We start from the raw sequence: 18,376 nt of genomic DNA on the forward strand, positions 1-18,376 counted from the left end.
ATCTCCCTCTCTTTTCAGAGCCATACTCCCTCCCCTATTATTTCCTGCCCTTCTCCCCCACCATTTTGTTTGTGTGCCTGCCTACATTTTGCTCAGACCTTGATGAAGGGCTCAAGCCTAAAAAGTGGTGATGTACCTTTATTATATCAAGTCCACTGTTTGATCTGCTGACTTTCTCCAGCTTTGTGTTTTCAGTTACACTGAAGTTCAATTGGGTGGTTATGAAATCTCCTTGGAATTTGCTCCCTTGGCCTTTGATGCATATTCAATAACTGAGATAAATCATTCAATATCACTGATAAGTAACGTTAATTGCTGCTCCAGTCACTGGATGAGAACCTTTGAACTATGATTTCACAACTCCTGAAGAAAGGATCAAAAAATATGTTGCCTTTGCTCCATATCAACTGATCTAACATTGAAGATTTTGTACTTTTATACTGTCTCTGACTGGTTGTACTAAGGTCAGCTGCCAAAATAACCTCTATCACTGCATTTCTGATACATGTGCGTGAATTTGAAATGATTCACACATCTCTCCCTGGTTTGTTGCAGTGATGTGCCATGAGATTGGGAATGCCTGAAGAAATTCACCTTTTCCAATATTTGTTACACTATATTATACTGGGAAATAAACATAATAAATAAATATTTGTGTCTCCCCTTGTTAGATGACTGAAAACCCAGAAATTGTGGAGGTTGTCAGGTCTAGAGTAAATGAGAAATCAGGAAATAAGGAAGTAGTATTGGAGTAAATAATGGAGCTGCAAGGAGATAAATCCCCAGGATCTGATGACCTACATGTTTTGTAGGAGAAGCTATGGAGGTTGTTGAAGCATGAGTTGTCACTTCCCAAAATCCTACCCATTCCATATTTCCCACAGACTTTTACTGGAGGATGCTGAAAATTCTGGAGGTTTTGAGAGATCTTGGGTTATATGTCAAGTTTATTAAAGGAAGCAGGATGTGTACAAAGTAGTTAAATCAGCTCAATGAGATACTTTGCTAAATTAGACAAGGCACGGAATATTAGAGTGTTTATGGATCATACATTATTTTTTATATGTCGCAGCCTCAGAATCCTCAACATATTCCAGAAAAGATGCAACTGTTTTAGAGAGGGTACATTTATGAGAATTGAGCTAGGGCTGGTGAAAGGTGGGATTAGATTAAATAGATGGGCCAAATGGCCTCCTCCTGTGTGAGTATGGTCTTTAACACACTTTTCACAGGCAAACTGAATTCTCCCCATCCTTCTAATCAACTAAAACCCCTTTCACACTTGCCAGTGATCCCAGGAATTGAATGCCAATTGGCCTTTAAAGTGGCAAATGTGAAACAAAATCTGCTCAATGCCGGTGTCAGATGATCCCTCAAGCCAGGGATTGACGGCCTCGATCCCTAGTACAATCTCCAGCGTTTGCAGATTTAACTGGGGTACAAACCCCAGTGTCCGCATTGCAATCAGGCAAGTATGAAACAGTTAAATGCACTGTGGGATTGAAATAACCCAATTTTTGAGATCAGTGTTGAGATCAGGCAAGTGTGAAACGGGCAGCAACATTGCAGGCACTTCCTATTAAAGGTAGAACAGACCAAACACAGGGGATAAAGACTGTGTCCTTGGATAGGAATAGGTTTGGCTTTTTGCTCTTGACCACTCCTAACTGGAACACTACATGCTTTCACACTTGTGTAAGGGGCCATCCCTCGGGTCAGGACTGTGAAATATAAAGTGTTCACAATCACTACTCTGGAGACAAAGTCTTGAAGAACAGGTTCAGCTTTATTTTGAGTCTGCAGAGTCGGGTGCCTCTGGTCTGAAGACACACCAGGAGGTTCAGAATGGGGGTGGGGGGGGAACGACAAAAATTGGGTTATTTCAATCCCACAGTGCATTTACCTGTTTCATACTTGCCTAATTGCAATGCGGACACTGGGGTTTGTACCCCAGTTAAATCACTTGCAAGCATGAGAAATGATTGTATGAAAGGCATTCTCTGAGAATCCCGAACAATTTGGCCAACGAGGTTAAATCACTTCATAGTGGGAATGGGGAGGGATAACGACAAGGAAGTCTCTCTGGCTGGTGCTGAGCCCCTCAGCAGAAACTTGGCTGGAGGAACAGTGCCGTGGCTTTGTTGCATGGCGAGAGCTCATTAAAACAGCAGACTCTCACACGGAATGAGTTTAACTTGTGACTGTAGCAATCGTAAAGAGGAAGGATGTTGGAATCGCTTTCTCAGAATGTGGGGATGGGCGATTTTGAATTGGGACCCCATCCAGCTTTCTCCCTCCATTAAATATCTCATAAGCCAGGGGCTTATAAAGACCAGCAACATGAGCTGAAGCAGTTCCCCAAATGACCTGGTTGGGGTTTGTTCAAGACCCCAGCAAGTATTGCCCCCTCCCCCCTTCCTTCCCCTCCCCCCTTCCTTCCCCTCCCCCCTTCCTTCCCCTCCCCCCTTCCTTCCCCACCCCACCTTCTTCCCTCCCCCCTTCCTTCCCCTCCCCCCTTCCTTCCCATCACCCCCTTCCTTCCACCTCCCCCCTTCCTTCCCCTCCCCCTACCTTCCCTCCCCCCTCTTCCCCCTCCCCCCTTCCTACCCCTACCCCCCTCCTTCCCCTCCCCCCTTCCTTCCCCTCCCCCCTTCTTCCCCTCCCCTTCCTTCCCCTCCCCCCATCCTTCCCCACCCCCCTTCCATCCCCACCCCCCATCCTTCCCCTCCCCCCCTTCCTTCCCCTCCCCCTTCCTTCCCCTCCCCCCTAACCATCCCCTCCCCCCTTCCTTCCCCACCCCCCTTCCTTCCCCACCCCACCTCCTCCCCTCCCCCCCTTCCTTCCCCTCCCCCCTTCCTTCCCCTCCCCCCTTCCTTCCCCTCCCCCCTTCCTTCCCCTCCCCCCTTCCTTCCCCTCCTCCCCTTCCTTCCCCTCCCCCTTCTTCCCCTCCCCCCTTCCTTCCCCTCCCCCCTTCCTTCCCCACCCCCCCTTCCATCCCCTCCCCCCTTCCTTCCCCTCCCCCCTTCCATCCCCTCCCCCCTTCCTTCCCCCTCCCCCCTTCCATCCCCTCCCCCCTTCCTTCCCTCCCCCTTCCTTCCCCTCCCCCCTTCCTTCCCCTCCCCCCTTCCTTCCCCTCCCCCCTTCCTTCCCCTCCCCCTTCCTTCCCCTCACCCCTTCCTTCCCCTCCCCCCTTCCTTCCCCTCCCCCCTTCCTTCCCCTCCCCCCTTCCTTCCCCTCCCCCTTCCTTCCCCTCCCCCCTTCCTTCCCCTCCCCCCTTCCTTCCCCTCCCCCCCTTCCTTCCCCTCCCCCCTTCCTTCCCCTCCCCCCTTCCTTCCCCTCCCCCCTTCCTTCCCCTCCCCCCTTCCTTCCCCTCCCCCCTTCCTTCCCCTCCCCCCTTCCTTCCCCTCCCCCCCTTCCTTCCCCTCCCCCCTTCCTTCCCCCTCCCCCCTTCCTTCCCCTCCCCCCTTCCTTCCCCTCCCCCCTTCCTTCCCCTCCCCCCTTCCTTCCCTCCCCCTTCCTTCCCCTCCCCCTTCCTTCCCCTCCCCCCTTCCTTCCCTCCCCCCCTTCCTTCCCCTCCCCCTTCCTTCCCCTCCCCCCTTCCTTCCCCTCCCCCCCTTCCTTCCCCTCCCCCCTTCTTCCCTCCCCTCCCCCTTCCTTCCCCTCCCCCCCTTCCTTCCCCCCCCCCCTTCCTTCCCCTCCCCCCCTTCCTTCCCCTCCCCCCCTTCCTTCCCCTCCCCCCCTTCCTTCCCCTCCCCCCCTTCCTTCCCCTCCCCCCCTTCCTTCCCCTCCCCCCCTTCCTTCCCCTCCCCCCCTTCCTTCCCCTCCCCCCCTTCCTTCCCCTCCTCCCCTCTCCCTTCCCCTCTCCCCCCTTCCTCCCCCTCCCCCTCTCCCCCCTTCCTCCCCCTCCCCCTCTCCCCCCTTCCTCCCCCTCCCCCTCTCCCCCCTTCCTCCCCCTCCCTTCCCCTCTCCCCCCTTCCTCTCTAGAGCCACCATAAGGGGCGGAATCTCCTTAAAACGTTCCCTTGAACGGTGCCCACATTTGAAGAGCCTTCTGCGCCTCTGGAAAGCGCTACACTTTCGATGTGGGCGGAGCCTTTCCTTTCAACGGATCGAAACCAAAACCCCGGTTGGCCCAAAAAAATTGAGGAAGAGGCGACGAAACGTCTCTTTCCCAGAAACCTGAAGTTTGCTGAATCTGTCGGGAAAATGTAAAATTTCTGCAGTGAGTGTCTGTTCCAATGTCCTAGGGTGGAATGGATGGATGGGAGAGAGAGAGGCTGGGAGGGGGGAGAGAGAGGGGTACGGAGAGGGGCTGCGAGGGGACGTTGTGCACGGACTCTCCTTCACCTCATCAGGCCTCCCTCTGAGTTGATGTTCTTGGGTGTTGTCGTGGGAGGAACTTGCTCGATTCTTCTCCTCCAGCAGAGCATGAAAAATTCCTTAAAACAAACTGCAGCGGGGAGGGGTCGCGGGGAGAGTTCGGCCGCGGGGAGGGGGAGGGGTCGGTGGGGGCTCGGCTCACCGGGCGGCCCCTGGCGGCGGGGAGGGCTCGGCTCGCCGGCGGCCCCTGGCGGCGGGGAGGGCTCGGCTCGCCGGGCGGCCCTTGGCGGCAGGGAGGGCTCGGCTCGCCGGCGGCCCCTGGCGGCGGGGAGGGCTCGGCTCACCGGCGGCCCCTGGCCACACATCTATTCAGGGGCAGGTTTTATTGCAGCTGTGTTCATGGACATTTACCATCTGTCATTCCTGTGGGTGGAGGTTCCTAGATACTTCAAAAGTCCCACCTCTGCAACCCTTGCTTCAAAAGGTAACATCCAGGTCAATCTCCTCTGCCCCCCCTCCCCCCATGGCTTCCACATCCTTCTGATACTGAGGTGAGCAGAAGTGAACACAATACTCTAAAGGTGGTCTCACCAGAGATTTATAGAGTTGCAGCATGACCTCTTCTCTCTTGAACAATCATTCCCCATATAAATGAAACCCATAGGCCACCTTAACTATCCTGTCAACCTGTGCAGCGACCTTGAGGGATGTACAGACTTGGACCCCAAGGTCCCTCTGTTGTTCCATGCTGTTAAGTAGATGACTATTAATCCTGTACTTAGCCTCTGTTTGTCCTTCCAAAATGCATAACCTGATTTTTTTTTTAATTGCTAAATCACCCAGTCCTGTCCAGCATTTTCTATATACATGTTGTACCACTTTAATCCAGCGACATTGGGAACTGGCCATTGCTGGACCACGGAAAACGCCGTAAAACTGATAGTGACCCCTAAAGGAACGTAGCAAAGGTAGAATAAAGTGTAAAACAGTAAATAATACTGTGGGCTGGCACGGTTAACGTAGAAGTTAGTGCAATGCCTTTTCAGCACCAGCGATCAAAATGTTCATACAAACCCCTTACAGACAGTGCAGGACTTGGACCCGGTCCTGATCATGGAAGATTCAACCTTTTCAGCGCCAGCAATCAGGACCAGAGTTCAAGTCCCACACTGTCTGTAAGGATTTTGTACTAATGGTAGCAGATTCAAGACCATGGGAGTTGTGGGCCAGAATAGTGGATAAGAGAAGTACAACCTGTATTAATATAGTGAAGCTCTAAGGTATTTTATTTCTTTTGTTTCAGGGCAGTGGCTTCATTTTCAGAGCTGGATACAATTTTAATCAATATTTTAATATATTGTAAAGTATCATTACTTTATGCTTAGCAAAACGTATGTTGCAAGACTGATTTCATCATTAAGTATTGCAAGCCAGGTAAGTGTAATTAGAGTACATAAATGAGTATTGGATTGATTTAGTATATAACTTGAAGTTAATAAATGTGATAGAGGGCAGTGAAAGTACAGGTACATTTCTTATTGAGAGAGAGTTTAAAAGTAATCATTTCTGAGAAAAGTGTTGATTCTTAATGGTCCTCTGACATACCCCCCCCCCCCCCCTCAGCAGATTGATTAGATAGGCAGTTATTGCCTGCTGACATAGCAATGTCTGAGTGAAACACCGGTGGTACTGATTTTTGATAATCCCAACATATTCAAGTAAAGATATTGAATCACTTCAGGGGAAACTATAATTAAACAGTGAATATAAACTAATCAAGGTTCCTTTTTGCATTTAAAATAACATTTATTATCAACAACACTCATCTTTCCATTTTGAGAGCACGTTCAACATTTTCGTGGTGTTTCAATGAGTAGTGCAACACTTCTTATCTTGAAAACTGAACTTGCTTTAATTCCAACAACTCTTCAAAGGGAAATCTGTGCCAGACTTGGTAACTACAGTATACAGTAAAACATCTGTTATCCAAAATTCAGGCAACCTAAGCAAGTGGCAGAAAAATCAAGGAAAATAAATAATTTTAAAAAAAAAGTTTAAACATAAAAGTAAATGGTCTTTAGGAGTCATGTGATGGAGTAGTGGCCAGTAGGGGAACTCCAGTCCTCTCCAGAAAAGTTAAAAAAAGATAGAGAAAAAACAAAGGCACAAACATAAAAACCATAACAAAGTGAAAGTAAAAGTGTGGAGAAAATGGCAACGAAGAAAGAAAAACCAAAAACAACGGGAAGAAAAGAAGAAGGAAGGACGTCGGAGGAGGAAGATGAAGGCCTTACCAGTACGAGGAGGCCCGCCGTGTAGAGAGAAGCCCACTCCCTGAGGTCATTCTAAGCCCCGAACTCGGGACTACAAAAATGGCTCACGGAGTGTTAGGTCTGCTTTGTTCATGAATGAGTGAGACAAACACCAGGCTGAGTCGAAATCAGGGTTCTTTGTTCTTTATTACCGGATTGTAACACTTGCGACTAACCATGTTAGTCGGAGAATGCATTCTGCCGTTATCAGCAAAATGGTGATTTTTTATACCCTTGGATATGTGCTTAGAACATCATCATATCATTACTTGTCCAATGACTAAAACTGTTGCTATCCTTTCCCTGCTAGCTTCCTGCCTCTCAATCCATCAATGTCTCTCTTATCTTGTAAGTACAAGGATGCATTCACATCTTGTTACAGCCCTGCACATTCCCATCTCATGATGTTTTACCTAACAGGAGTACAAGGACACCTCCCCTTCTTGTTACAGCCCTGTACAGGGTAACTCCTTACACATTCCCATCTCATGATGTTTTACCTTACAGGAGCCAAACAAAAGTGCGCAACCGTGCATGCGCAAGACAAAAATAACACTGACGGGAGGGGGGACCAGCTGAGGAGTAAATCTCCACAGCTGAAACAGACTACAACACAACAGCAAGAGGAAAACATAGAAAATAACAAGAACAAGAAGGAAGAGAATAAAAATAAGAAATCAAAGAAACAACAGATGACCAACCCAGAATAAGAAGACCAACACCAAGACACTTTTAATAAAAATAAGAAAACTAAAAACACTCAACAAAATAAAACAAACAACCCAACAAGAAAACCAGAAGAGACAGAGGTAAAGGACACAGATCCTGGAGTGGACTCAGAAGAAGAGGAGGAAGAACACAGAGAAATGGAAGATGAAGGGAAGGGCAAGTACATGGATATATTTTTTTTAAAAAATATATGGAAACAGTAAAAGAATGGCAGTCACAAGAATTCAGTGAAATAAAAAGAAGAATAAAAAGTACAGAAGAAAAAGTGAATAGATTAGAGATGATCATGACAGATATAGGAAAAAGAGTAGACAAGGTGGAAGAACGAGAAACAGCCATAGAAATGGAAGTAGAAGACTTAAAAAAGAAATTAGAAGAATCTGATAAAAAAAAGTTAAAGAGACACAGGAGCTGTTAGCTCAGAAGATAGATATAATGGAAAATTATAATAGAAGAAACAATATAAAGATAGTGGGCCTTAAGGAAGATGAAGAAGGCAAAAATATGAAAGAATTTATAAAAGAATGGATCCCAGGGTCCTAGGAAGACCAGAATTACAGGAAGAAATGGAAATAGAAAGGGCACACAGAACATTAGCCCCTAAACCACAACCACAACAAAAACCAAGATCCATTCAAGTAAAATTCCTAAGATATACAACAAGAGAAAATATATTGGAGAAGGCAATGAAAAAATTAAGAGAAGACAAAAAAACCACTGGAATACAAGGGTCAAAAATTTTTTTCTATCCAGATATAAGTTTTGAACTCCTGAAGAAGAGGAAGGAGTTCAATGCAGCAAAAACGACCCTATGGAAAAAAGGTTATAAATTTATGTTAAAATACCCAGCGGTACTTAAAATAGTTATCCCGGGGCAGCAAAGCAAACTATTCTCGGATCTGGAAGAAGCACGAAAATTTGCAGAACAACTACAAAACAGACAGAGAGATGAAGAGATGTAACAAGAACAAAAATGACAACAAACTATATGTATGTGTGTATGTATGTATATATATATATATGTGTATATAGATATATATATAAAAAATAGAGTATAGGTAAGAACTAAGAAGGGAAAGAAAGGAAGTAAGGAGGGAATTATGAGAGTGACCTTTTTTATATATGAAGATTAAAATCTTCTGGGGGGGGCTGGGTGGGGAAGAATAACAGTCACTGCGAAATCAGTTGATGCTTGTGAGCGGATTCGCAAATCCAAATGGAGAGGGGAGGTGTGGTTGCCCGACAAGGGACAAAGGGCAACTCAGAAAGGGGAGGGACTATTGGGGTTAAAGGAATTTTAGATATGAAAATAGTGGAAATATTTTATGTTTTAGAAATGTTGTCTTATAATGTGTTCAAAAAAAGAAAGCAGAAATGGATAAGAAGGGAAGGTGGTGATGAGGGAATGGAAAGGAAAGATAAACAAAGTATGAAATGACTATGTTGAACTACATGACTTTAAATATTAATGGAATACATAACCAAATCAAAAGGAAGAAACTGCTAAATTTACTGCAAAAAGAAAAAATTGATATAGCATTCATACAAGAAACACATCTAACTGAAGTGGAACACAAGAAATTAAAGAGAGATTGGATAGGACATGTAACAGCAGCATCATATAATTCAAAAGCCAGAGGAGTAGCTATATTAATCAATAAAAATGTACCAATCAAAATAGAAGAGGAAATAATAGATCCAGCAGGGAGATATGTAATGATAAAATGTCAGGTATATTCAGAATTTTGGAATTTACTCAATGTATATTCACCTAATGAAGAAGATCAAAAATTTATGCAAGATATCTTTTTGAAGATAGCAGATACGCAAGGGAACATACTAATAGGAGGGGATTTTAATCTTGATTTGGACTCAAACATGGATAAAACTGGAAAAAAAAACTAACAGAAAGAACAAAGTAACTAAATTTATAATTAAATTGATGCAAGAAATACAACTTTTGGATATATGGAGGAAACAACACCCAAAGGAAAAGGGATATTCATATTATTCGGGTAGACATAAAACATACTCAAGAATAGACCTATTCCTGTTATCAGCCCACATTCAAGGGAGAGTTAGGAAAATGGAATATAAAGCTAGACTATTATCCGAGCACTCACCGCTGTTATTGGCAATAGAGCTAGAGGACATCCCACCAAGAATGTATAGATGGAGATTAAACTCCATGCTACTTAAAAGACAGGATTTTAGAGAATTCATTGAACGACAAATTAAAATGTACTTTGAAATAAATACGGAATCAGTGAAAGATAAGTTTATACTATGGGACACAATGAAGGCGTTCATCAGAGGGCAAATAATAAGTTATGTAACTAAGATGAAGAAGGACTACAATCGGGAAACAGAACAGTTGGAAAGGGAAATAACAAATATAGAAAAAGAATTAGCAATAAAGGAAGATACAACTAAAAGAAGAGAATTGGCAGATAAAAAAATAAAATATGAAACACTACAAACATATAAGGTGGAGAAGAATATAATGAAGACAAAACAGAAATATTATGAGCTAGGAGAAAAAACGCACAAAATTCTAGCGTGGCAGCTTAAGACAGAACAAACTCAAAGAATGGTGTTGGCATTAAGGAAAAAGGACAAACAAATTACATATAATCCAACGGAGATCAATGAAAACTTCAGGGAATTCTACGAACAACTATATCAAACTGAAAACGAAGGGAAAGAAGACAAAATAGATGAATTTCTAACTAAAATTGAACTACCGAAATTACAAACAGAGGAGAAAAATAAATTATTAAAACCATTTGAAATAGAAGAATTACAGGAGATATTAAAAAAACTACCGAACAATAAAACACCAGGAGAGGATGGATTCCCAATAGAATTCTATAAAACTTTTAAAAACTTATTAATTCCTCCCCTCCTGGAAGTAATCAACCAGATTGATAAAACACAAAGCATACCAGATTCATGCAAAACAGCAATAATTACAGTAAAACCAAAGACAGGGAAAGATCCACTTGCACCAGCGTCATATAGACCAATATCTCTACTTAACACAGATTATAAGATAATAGCTAAACTATTAGCAAACAGATTGGCCGACTATGTATCAAAAATAGTAAATCTAGACCAAACTGGATTTATTAAAAAAAGACGAACAACAGACAATAACTGTAAATTTATTAACTTAATTCATGCAGTAGAAGGAAATAAAACTCCAACAGTAGCGGTTGCTTTAGACGCAGAGAAGGCCTTTGACAGAGTAGAATGGAATTATTTATTCAAAGTACTACAAAAATTCAGCCTACCAGAGAAATATATTAATTGGATTAAAGCATTATATAAGGGGCCATTGGCGAAAGTGACAGTAAATGGATATATATCAAAACAATTTAACTTAAGCACATCAACAAGGCAGGGATGTCCACTATCTCCCTCACTGTTCACGTTAGCTATAGAACCACTAGCAGAACTGATAAGAACAGAAAATAAAATAAGAGGGATAAAAATAAAAGAGAAGGAATATAAAATCAGTCTATTTGCAGATGATGTTATAATATACTTTACAGAACCAGAAATATCAATAAAAGAATTACATAGGAAATTGAAGGAATATGGAGAAGTGTCGGGGTACAAGATCAATGCAAATAAAAGTGAAGCAATGCCAATGAATAAAGTTTAAGAAAGAATCACCATTTAGATGGCAAACACAAGCAATGCGATACCTAGGTATACAACTAAATAAAAACCTCGGCCATCTATATAAACTCAATTACCATCCATTAATGAAAAAAATTACAAGACGACTTAGAGCATTGGAAAGACTTACCACTAACACTGATAGGAAGGATAAACTGTATTAAAATGAATATTTTCCCAAGGATACAATACCTATTTCAGTCATTACCAATACACCTAACAAAGAAATTCTTCAAGGAGTTAAAGAAAATAATAAGGAAATTCTTATGGAAAGGGGGGAAACCGAGGATAGCACTAGATAAATTAACAGAATGGTACAAACAAGGAGGCTTACAACTACCAAACTTTAAGAATTATTATAGAGCCGCACAATTAAGATACCTATCAGATTTTTATCAAACAAGGGAAAAACCAGATTGGACCAGATTAGAACTAGATAAAATAGGGGAGAAGATACCTGAACATATGCTATATAAATGGGATGAAAAATTGATGCAACATAGGAATTCACCGGTATTGCTTCATCTGCTCAACATTTGGAAGAAGATTCATGTAGAAAGGAATAAAACAAATTACCAACTACCAAAACTAATATTGACACAAAATCAGCTAATCCCTTTCACAATAGATAACCTTTCCTTGAGAGAATGGGAGAGAAAAGGGATCAAAAGAATAGAAAATTGTTTTTCGGGAAATAAATTATTATCCTTTGAACAAATGAAGGATAAATATAATATAACTCATGATACAATGTTTGCATACTACCAACTGAAATCCTACTTGAAGGACAAATTGGGAAACAGTCTGAGGTTACCAGAAGAAAGCAATTTTGAATATTTGATTACAGACACAATGATAATTAAAACATTTGTAACAAACATGTACATCAAACTGCAAGAAAAGGAGAATGAGGAAACAAACGGTAAACCTAAACAAAAATGGGAACAAGATCTAAACATAAAGATAAAGAATGAAACATGGGAGAAGCTATGCTCCGGAACTATGAGAAATACAATAAACACAAGGTTACGCATGATACAATATAACTGGATACACAGGCTATTATACATCACACCTCAAAAGTTAAATAAATGGGACCCAACGATATCAGACAGATGTTTTCGCTGTAAAAAGGAAACGGGAACAACAATTCATGTAATTTGGACATGTGAAAAAGTAGAAAAATTTTGGGAAGATCTAAACTAGATATTAAATAAAATCACAAAAAGCATTATACCAAAAAACCCAGAGATCTTCCTCCTAAGTAATATAAGAAACAAAGAATTTGGACTCGAGTTGGATGGAGCACAAAAAATATTTGTTATGATAGCCCTAGCTGTAGCAAAAAAATGTATTATGTCAACCTGGAAATTAGAAGACAACTTGAGAATACAACAATGGTATATAGAAATGAATAAATGTATTCCATTAGAGAAAATAACATATAATTTAAGAAGTAACATTACAATATTTGAACAAATATGGGAGCCATACATGAAACACAATAGAGAAATCCTACCATGGACATCTACCACCTAAAATGACAGAAGGAGAAGATAACGAAAAGAACTGACTCAGTAAAATTTCTTGTTTATTTTTATTAAGTGACAACATTGTTTAACGGGTTTAATGTATCTTATAGATTGAACTTCAAATAAATGGGGAAGGGAAGGAGGGAGGGAAGGGAGGGGGGAAAAAGGGGGAAAAATGACACTATATATTTAAGAAGAAAAATGTCTGTATGTATCTTGGTCAATATGGTTTATAGTGTGAAAAATAAAAAAATAAAAAAATAAATGTAAATGGTCTTTAAAGTAAGACATAAGCCAGCCAGTGAAGTGCCTTGGTTGTGGTTCGGTTGCAGCAGCTGTTTGAATAAAGTTATGTTTGAATGAAATGGAGTCATCCAAGATGATGAGCTGCTTGAGCCCACTCGCCGTTGGGGTGAATTTCTTAGTTTCCTTATCCCTGCTTAGTAAGAGTCTTTATTAGTATATTATTAAATATATTAGTAAGGCTTTAACTGTAAACTTGGGGGAGGGAGGGTTAATTATGATGGCAAAACGATTAGCATAGAGGCTAGCACAATGCTGTTACAGTACCAGCGATTAAGTTTCAGGAATTACCTGATTAAAGTGAACTTTACATAATTATGGACTACAATACTGATTTTTTTTCCAAATTACTTTATCACTGTCTTTTAAACTGTTTATTCTTAATGCTGGTGTATTAGTTAGGCATTGTATCAGTGGGTCGCAAGCAACCAGAAAACTCACTTATCCAGCATCTACCATTCTTGTAGGTGCTAGATGCCAGGGATTTTTCTGTAAATTAATGCATGATCACAACAGCAGATGCCTTCCAAATGTGCAAATTACTGCTTCATTCAGAAAACTTTAGAATTAGATTTCAGATAACTACCATACACTAGCTCTGCACTTGTACATATTAAAGAAACAAACAATTGGAAGTAATTGGGGGGGGGGGGGCGAGATAAGTCAGTCCATGTGGATGCAGAGGATGGTCAAGATTTTTGGTGAAGTCTGTCACCCAACCTCCAGAGATGCTGCCTGAGCTATTGAGTTCCTTGAGCCGTGTTGCTCCAGATTCTAGTATTTGTCATCTCGTGTCTGCACTTCATTATTGACTTGAATTGACTCTAGATAGCATCCTCATAAATTGAAATTTCGACCAGAATCTAATCTGATTCTCATCCATTACCATGTGCTCAAAAACTGAGATGGTTTTATTTCAGTACAGAATCAGAACTTATTCTCTTGAACAAGTCACAAAATTTGTTTTGCAGCATCACCACAGTGCAAACATTTATATAAACCACCTTACAAAATTAAATTAAATTAGTGCACACAAAGTCAAAGTAAGACAGTATCTGAGGTTCATTGATCTTTCAGGAATCTGACGGCAGAGGGAATGAAGCTGCCCTTGTGCTGCTGAATGCTGGTCTTCAGGGTCCTGTATCTTTTTGCTCATGGTAGCAGAATGAAGAGGACCTGGTCTGGGTGGTGGGGGTCCTCGAGGACAGAGACTACTTTCTTAAGACACCACCTCTTGAAGATGTCTTTGTGGAGTGAAGACTGATGCCCGTGATGTTGCAGACTGAGTTTTTTTTCTTGTCTTGAGGTTCAGCACCTCCATACCAGACGGTGATGTGTGTTAACCTACACATTTTCACAGAACCTAGAGAAGGAGCTGTGAGAAAGTGATGAGCCCCATGAAATATCAGGAACAGCAAAGAGACCTGTGAAGTGAGAATCCTCATGAGTGGATACAGAAAATAGAAGTTCTATAATCTGGCTTCTTTTTCCTTTATCGGAACTGGAAACAGTTCCTGGGAGTCCACATACTAGAGGATCACTCCTGAAGCCAACACTGAGGCAAGTGTGAAGAAAGCACACCAAATCCTCTCCTTTTTTAAAAAAAGGAAATTTGGCATGTCATTAAAATACTCTATCGAACTTCTACAGATGTACTGTGGAAAACATCTGGATGCATCAAGGCCTGGTTTGATGCCCAGGAATGTAGAAGGGAGCAAACATAGCCAGATCCATCACTGGTACTGACTTCCCATTCATTCAAGATGTCAATATGAGGCTCTGCCTCAAGAAAGAACCCAACATCAGCCTGTTAACAACCTCTTCTTGCTGCTACCTTTGGGAAGAAGGAACAGGAGCCTGAAGTCCAGCAACTCTAGGTTTAAAAAATAGTGTCTTTCTAATAGCTATCATGGCTGAATAATGTCTATCTTTAATATTTATTACCTCTTTCTGGAATGTAATTTAATGCCAACTATGGGAGTTGTGTTTCTTGACAAAGTACAGTGTTTGGCTGCAGCAAGTAAGAATTTGTGCAGATGTGCATTAAAAATGCTGGCCCCTGCCGATCACTGAGACCTCCCAACCGCAGAGTGAGCCTGGGAGCCCCCGATATCCCTGCTCCTGCCCAGGAGGCCGCTCTCCTTGATGACGGTGGAACAGGGATTCTCCCGACCGGTTGCAGCTGGGAGACATTGGCACGCACTGTGAGGAGGAGAGAAAGGTCAATAGGGGAAGGTAAAGAAGAAATGGAAAGAGAGAGAGTTACCTGAAGCGAGGACAATTGTCGTTCTAATTTCATGTCAGGTGAACTTCTTTTCAACCCGAGGTCAGTTCAGCTCTGAAAAGAAATTCTGGATAAATGAGGATTTCTAATTTGTCTCAGATATCCTTATTTATCTGAAATTTAAAAACTTTTGGATAAATGATGAGTTTGGGGAATCTGATTTTGTACATTAGAATAACTGCAGATATTATTTTAAAAAAAACATCATTTCATTTGACCCTAGGGTCTGGATTTTGGGAGATCTACAAGCTTTTAATGTGAATCACAATTTTAAAAAAAAACCTTTATATTGCTTGCAGCTACAACTGGAAAAAAGTGTATCCTACAAAATTGGAGATCTGAATTTCCTCCTTCCCAGGGGCAATGGTTAAGTGAGTTAACATCCTGGAGTACAGATGGAAAGATTTTGTATATTGTGAGGAGGAAACCAGCAACATGAAAAATTATGGGGCTCTTATCATGATTGTCTCCTCCTCTACTGAATCAGTATGAATATTTGTCCTCCTGTACTCCTACTATCTGTTTAATGTAGTAACATATACCTTGCTGAGATATAATGTAATATTATATATATATATATTAGGATCTCATACTTGATTGAATTTTATTTTTCAATTGTGGGAGAAATTTCTACATATTGGTTTGGGGGGGAGCACTTTGTTCATTTGTTTGTGTGGGTTTTTTTCTTGTGTATCTGTTTATGAAAATACAGCTATTTTGCTTCAATAAATTTTTTTTTAGAAAGCATGTGATATATACCTGAAAGTAGCATTTGAGTGAAATACCATTTAATATTTCCTTAAATGGTTTCCAATAATTCCATGTGGGATCGAGTGTCGTGAGCATACAGGGAAACTTTGAAATGTGTGCTGTTTTGTTTTGTAGAAAACTATTTGTGTTTCAATGGAAGCAAAGGAAGGGAAGATGGTGATTGTCACCGCCAACGCCTTGCTGTTAACAGCATTGGTTGTCGCTGAATTGAATTTCATTGGTTCTCAGCTTGAGTTACATTTTTCAGGTATGTTTATCCTATTTAAACACCAACTTTTTAATATTTTAGTCTGATTTCACACAATTGACTTTATCGGTGCTTCGTTAACATAACATGAATAGTCAGAGAACCTCTGAGGGGAAAATTGGATTTAATTTGCTAAAATTTCATTTACTGCACAGTAGAAGCTGTTAATTTCATCCAAATTAACCAATAACCCTGCATGTTTTGTCAGGTGGGAAGAAACTGGAGCACCCGGGGAAAACCCACACAGAGAGATTGTGCAAACTCCTTGCAGGTGGTGTCAGATTCTAACCCGGAGTGCTGGCACTGTAATAGCGTTAGGTCCCATTTCAGATCAATGTGTCCGAGCTAGAAAAAGTGAAGGGGGAGATTGTAAGAATATATGTGATAGGGCAAAGGCCTATTTGTTATAGGCAGGCGAAGAACATAGCATTTAGAGATCATACTAAAAAGTACAAAAGTAAGAGAAAATGGGTTCAAGAGAATTCACAAAAAAATCAGCTTGTCACCCATGAATGCAGAAAATCAAGGCGTTTTGGTGAAGTACAGCAGATTAATGAGGTAAACTGAATTCCGAGAAATCATGTCATGAATAGGTACACATCTAGAATGTAAAATGATATCTTTAGAAAGGTGAGGAATTTGGCAAAAATTGATTGAATCATTGCGAATTAATACTAGGCAACATATTGAGAGGAACCTGATTGGCAGGTACCGCTAATTAGCAGCTGCAGGAAAATCACATCTAAGAATTGAATATTTGGTATGTCTATCAAAGATAGAAGGGACTACATTGGCAGAGATTAGCTTTATATGCTAGGAATAAATAATTACAGTGTTGGGAAAAAAACCTGCTGTTGTTATCAGTAATTCAGAAATAGAACCACCTGGATAAAATTACAGTTGATGGATAGGATTCTTTTGGTAGCAGGAGAATGGTTCAAAGTTCCTTTTCAAAGTTTAATGTTCACATAATAATACATAGAAATGTAATATACACAATAAACCTTTGCCATCAAGCAAACAAAGAGTTGCCATAAGCGTTGCCCAGTGCCCTTAATAAGTGAAAGAGAGTCACTTCAGAGATGCAGTGTGTCCATGGATTTTCCTCCAGGACTTCTACAGCCTCTGCATACAGACAGATTCCTGTTCAATGCTTGGCATCAGGAGCTTCAGCACCTGAGGCCCATCGGGAGCCCTTCTTGCCCTTTGTGCCCTCTCAAATCCGGTTCCAATACCTGGTACCCATTAAACATTATCCAGCAGCCCGCTGGGTCCTTCAGTCACAAGTTGCCCGCAACCTGTGTGAGTCCTTCGACAGCAAGTTGCCAACAACTCTCAGCCTGTGAAGGCCCTTCAGCCACTGGATAAAAAGTATGCATCACTCGAGGAAATTAAGTTTTTTTAAAAAAAATCAGGTATTTAATTGAGCATAGTCAGATGGATTCAATGGTGGTTAGAAGATAGATGCCAGAGAGTCATGGTGGATAACTGTCTGTCAGGATGGAGGCTGGTGATGAGCGGTGTGCCTCAGGGATCAGTGTTGTTTGTCATTTACGTTATTGATTTGGATGATGGTGTGGTAAATTGGGTCAGTAAATCTGTGGATGATACAAAAATAGGGGGAGTTGTGGATAGTGAAGATAATTTTCGGGGACTGCAGAAGGATTTGGACTGCTTAAAAGAGTGGGCTGAAAGAGGGCAGATGGAGTTTAATATCAATAAGTGTGAGGTGCTTAATTTTGGGAAGAATAATCAAAACAGAACATATGCAGTGAAGGGGAGGGCATTGTGGAATGCAGAGGAACAGAGAGATCTTGGAATAATGGTTCATCATTCTTTGAAAGTGGATTCTCTTGTAGATAGGGTGGTAATGAAGACTTTTGGTCTGCTGGCTTTCATAAATCAAAGCATAGAATATAGGAGCTGGGAGATGATGTTGAGACTGTTCAAGGCATTGGTGAGGCCAAGTTTGGAATATTGTGTGCCATTCTGGTCCCCAAATTATAGGAAGGATATCAATAAGGTGGAGCGGGTGCAGAGGAGATTTACTAATATATTGCTGGGATTGTTTATTCATTGGAGCGTGGAAGGTTGAGGGGGGATTTGATAGAGGTCTATAAAATTATGAGGGGGATAGACAGAGTAGATGTGATTAGGCTCTTCCCCTTGAAGGTAGGTGAGATTGGAACGAGGG

At 41.6% G+C, this 18,376-nt stretch overlaps 1 protein-coding gene and 1 long non-coding RNA gene across 12 annotated transcripts in view; one reads left to right on the forward strand and one right to left on the reverse strand.

Annotated features, from left to right (window-relative positions):
* Positions 1-4,531, reverse strand: part of LOC138754344 (uncharacterized) — a 98,259-nt gene extending 93,728 nt beyond the window's left edge. For all 3 annotated transcript variants that reach the window (XR_011351679.1, XR_011351678.1, XR_011351677.1), the window contains exons 1-2: positions 4,348-4,531; positions 4,038-4,195 (exon numbers count right to left, since the gene is read on the reverse strand). This is a non-coding gene — a long non-coding RNA (uncharacterized lncRNA). The remainder of the gene's footprint in view (positions 1-4,037; positions 4,196-4,347) is intronic.
* LOC138754343 (tumor necrosis factor receptor superfamily member 5-like) overlaps positions 4,020-18,376 on the forward strand; it is a 63,013-nt gene continuing 48,656 nt past the window's right edge. For 2 of the 9 annotated variants that reach the window (XM_069918494.1, XM_069918495.1), the window contains exons 1-3: positions 4,033-4,222; positions 5,624-5,754; positions 16,050-16,182. In XM_069918494.1, coding sequence (XP_069774595.1) covers positions 5,698-5,754; positions 16,050-16,182 — 190 coding nt within the window. In that variant the 5' untranslated portion in view covers positions 4,033-4,222; positions 5,624-5,697. Of the gene's footprint in view, positions 4,223-5,623; positions 5,755-15,463; positions 15,536-16,049; positions 16,183-18,376 lie in introns of those variants that run through there. The other 7 variants (XM_069918499.1, XR_011351675.1, XR_011351676.1 and 4 more) reach the window with 7 other exon arrangements.

This window comes from Narcine bancroftii, chromosome 2 (assembly GCF_036971445.1).
Source record: "Narcine bancroftii isolate sNarBan1 chromosome 2, sNarBan1.hap1, whole genome shotgun sequence".
Taxonomy (NCBI): Eukaryota; Metazoa; Chordata; class Chondrichthyes; order Torpediniformes; family Narcinidae; genus Narcine; species Narcine bancroftii.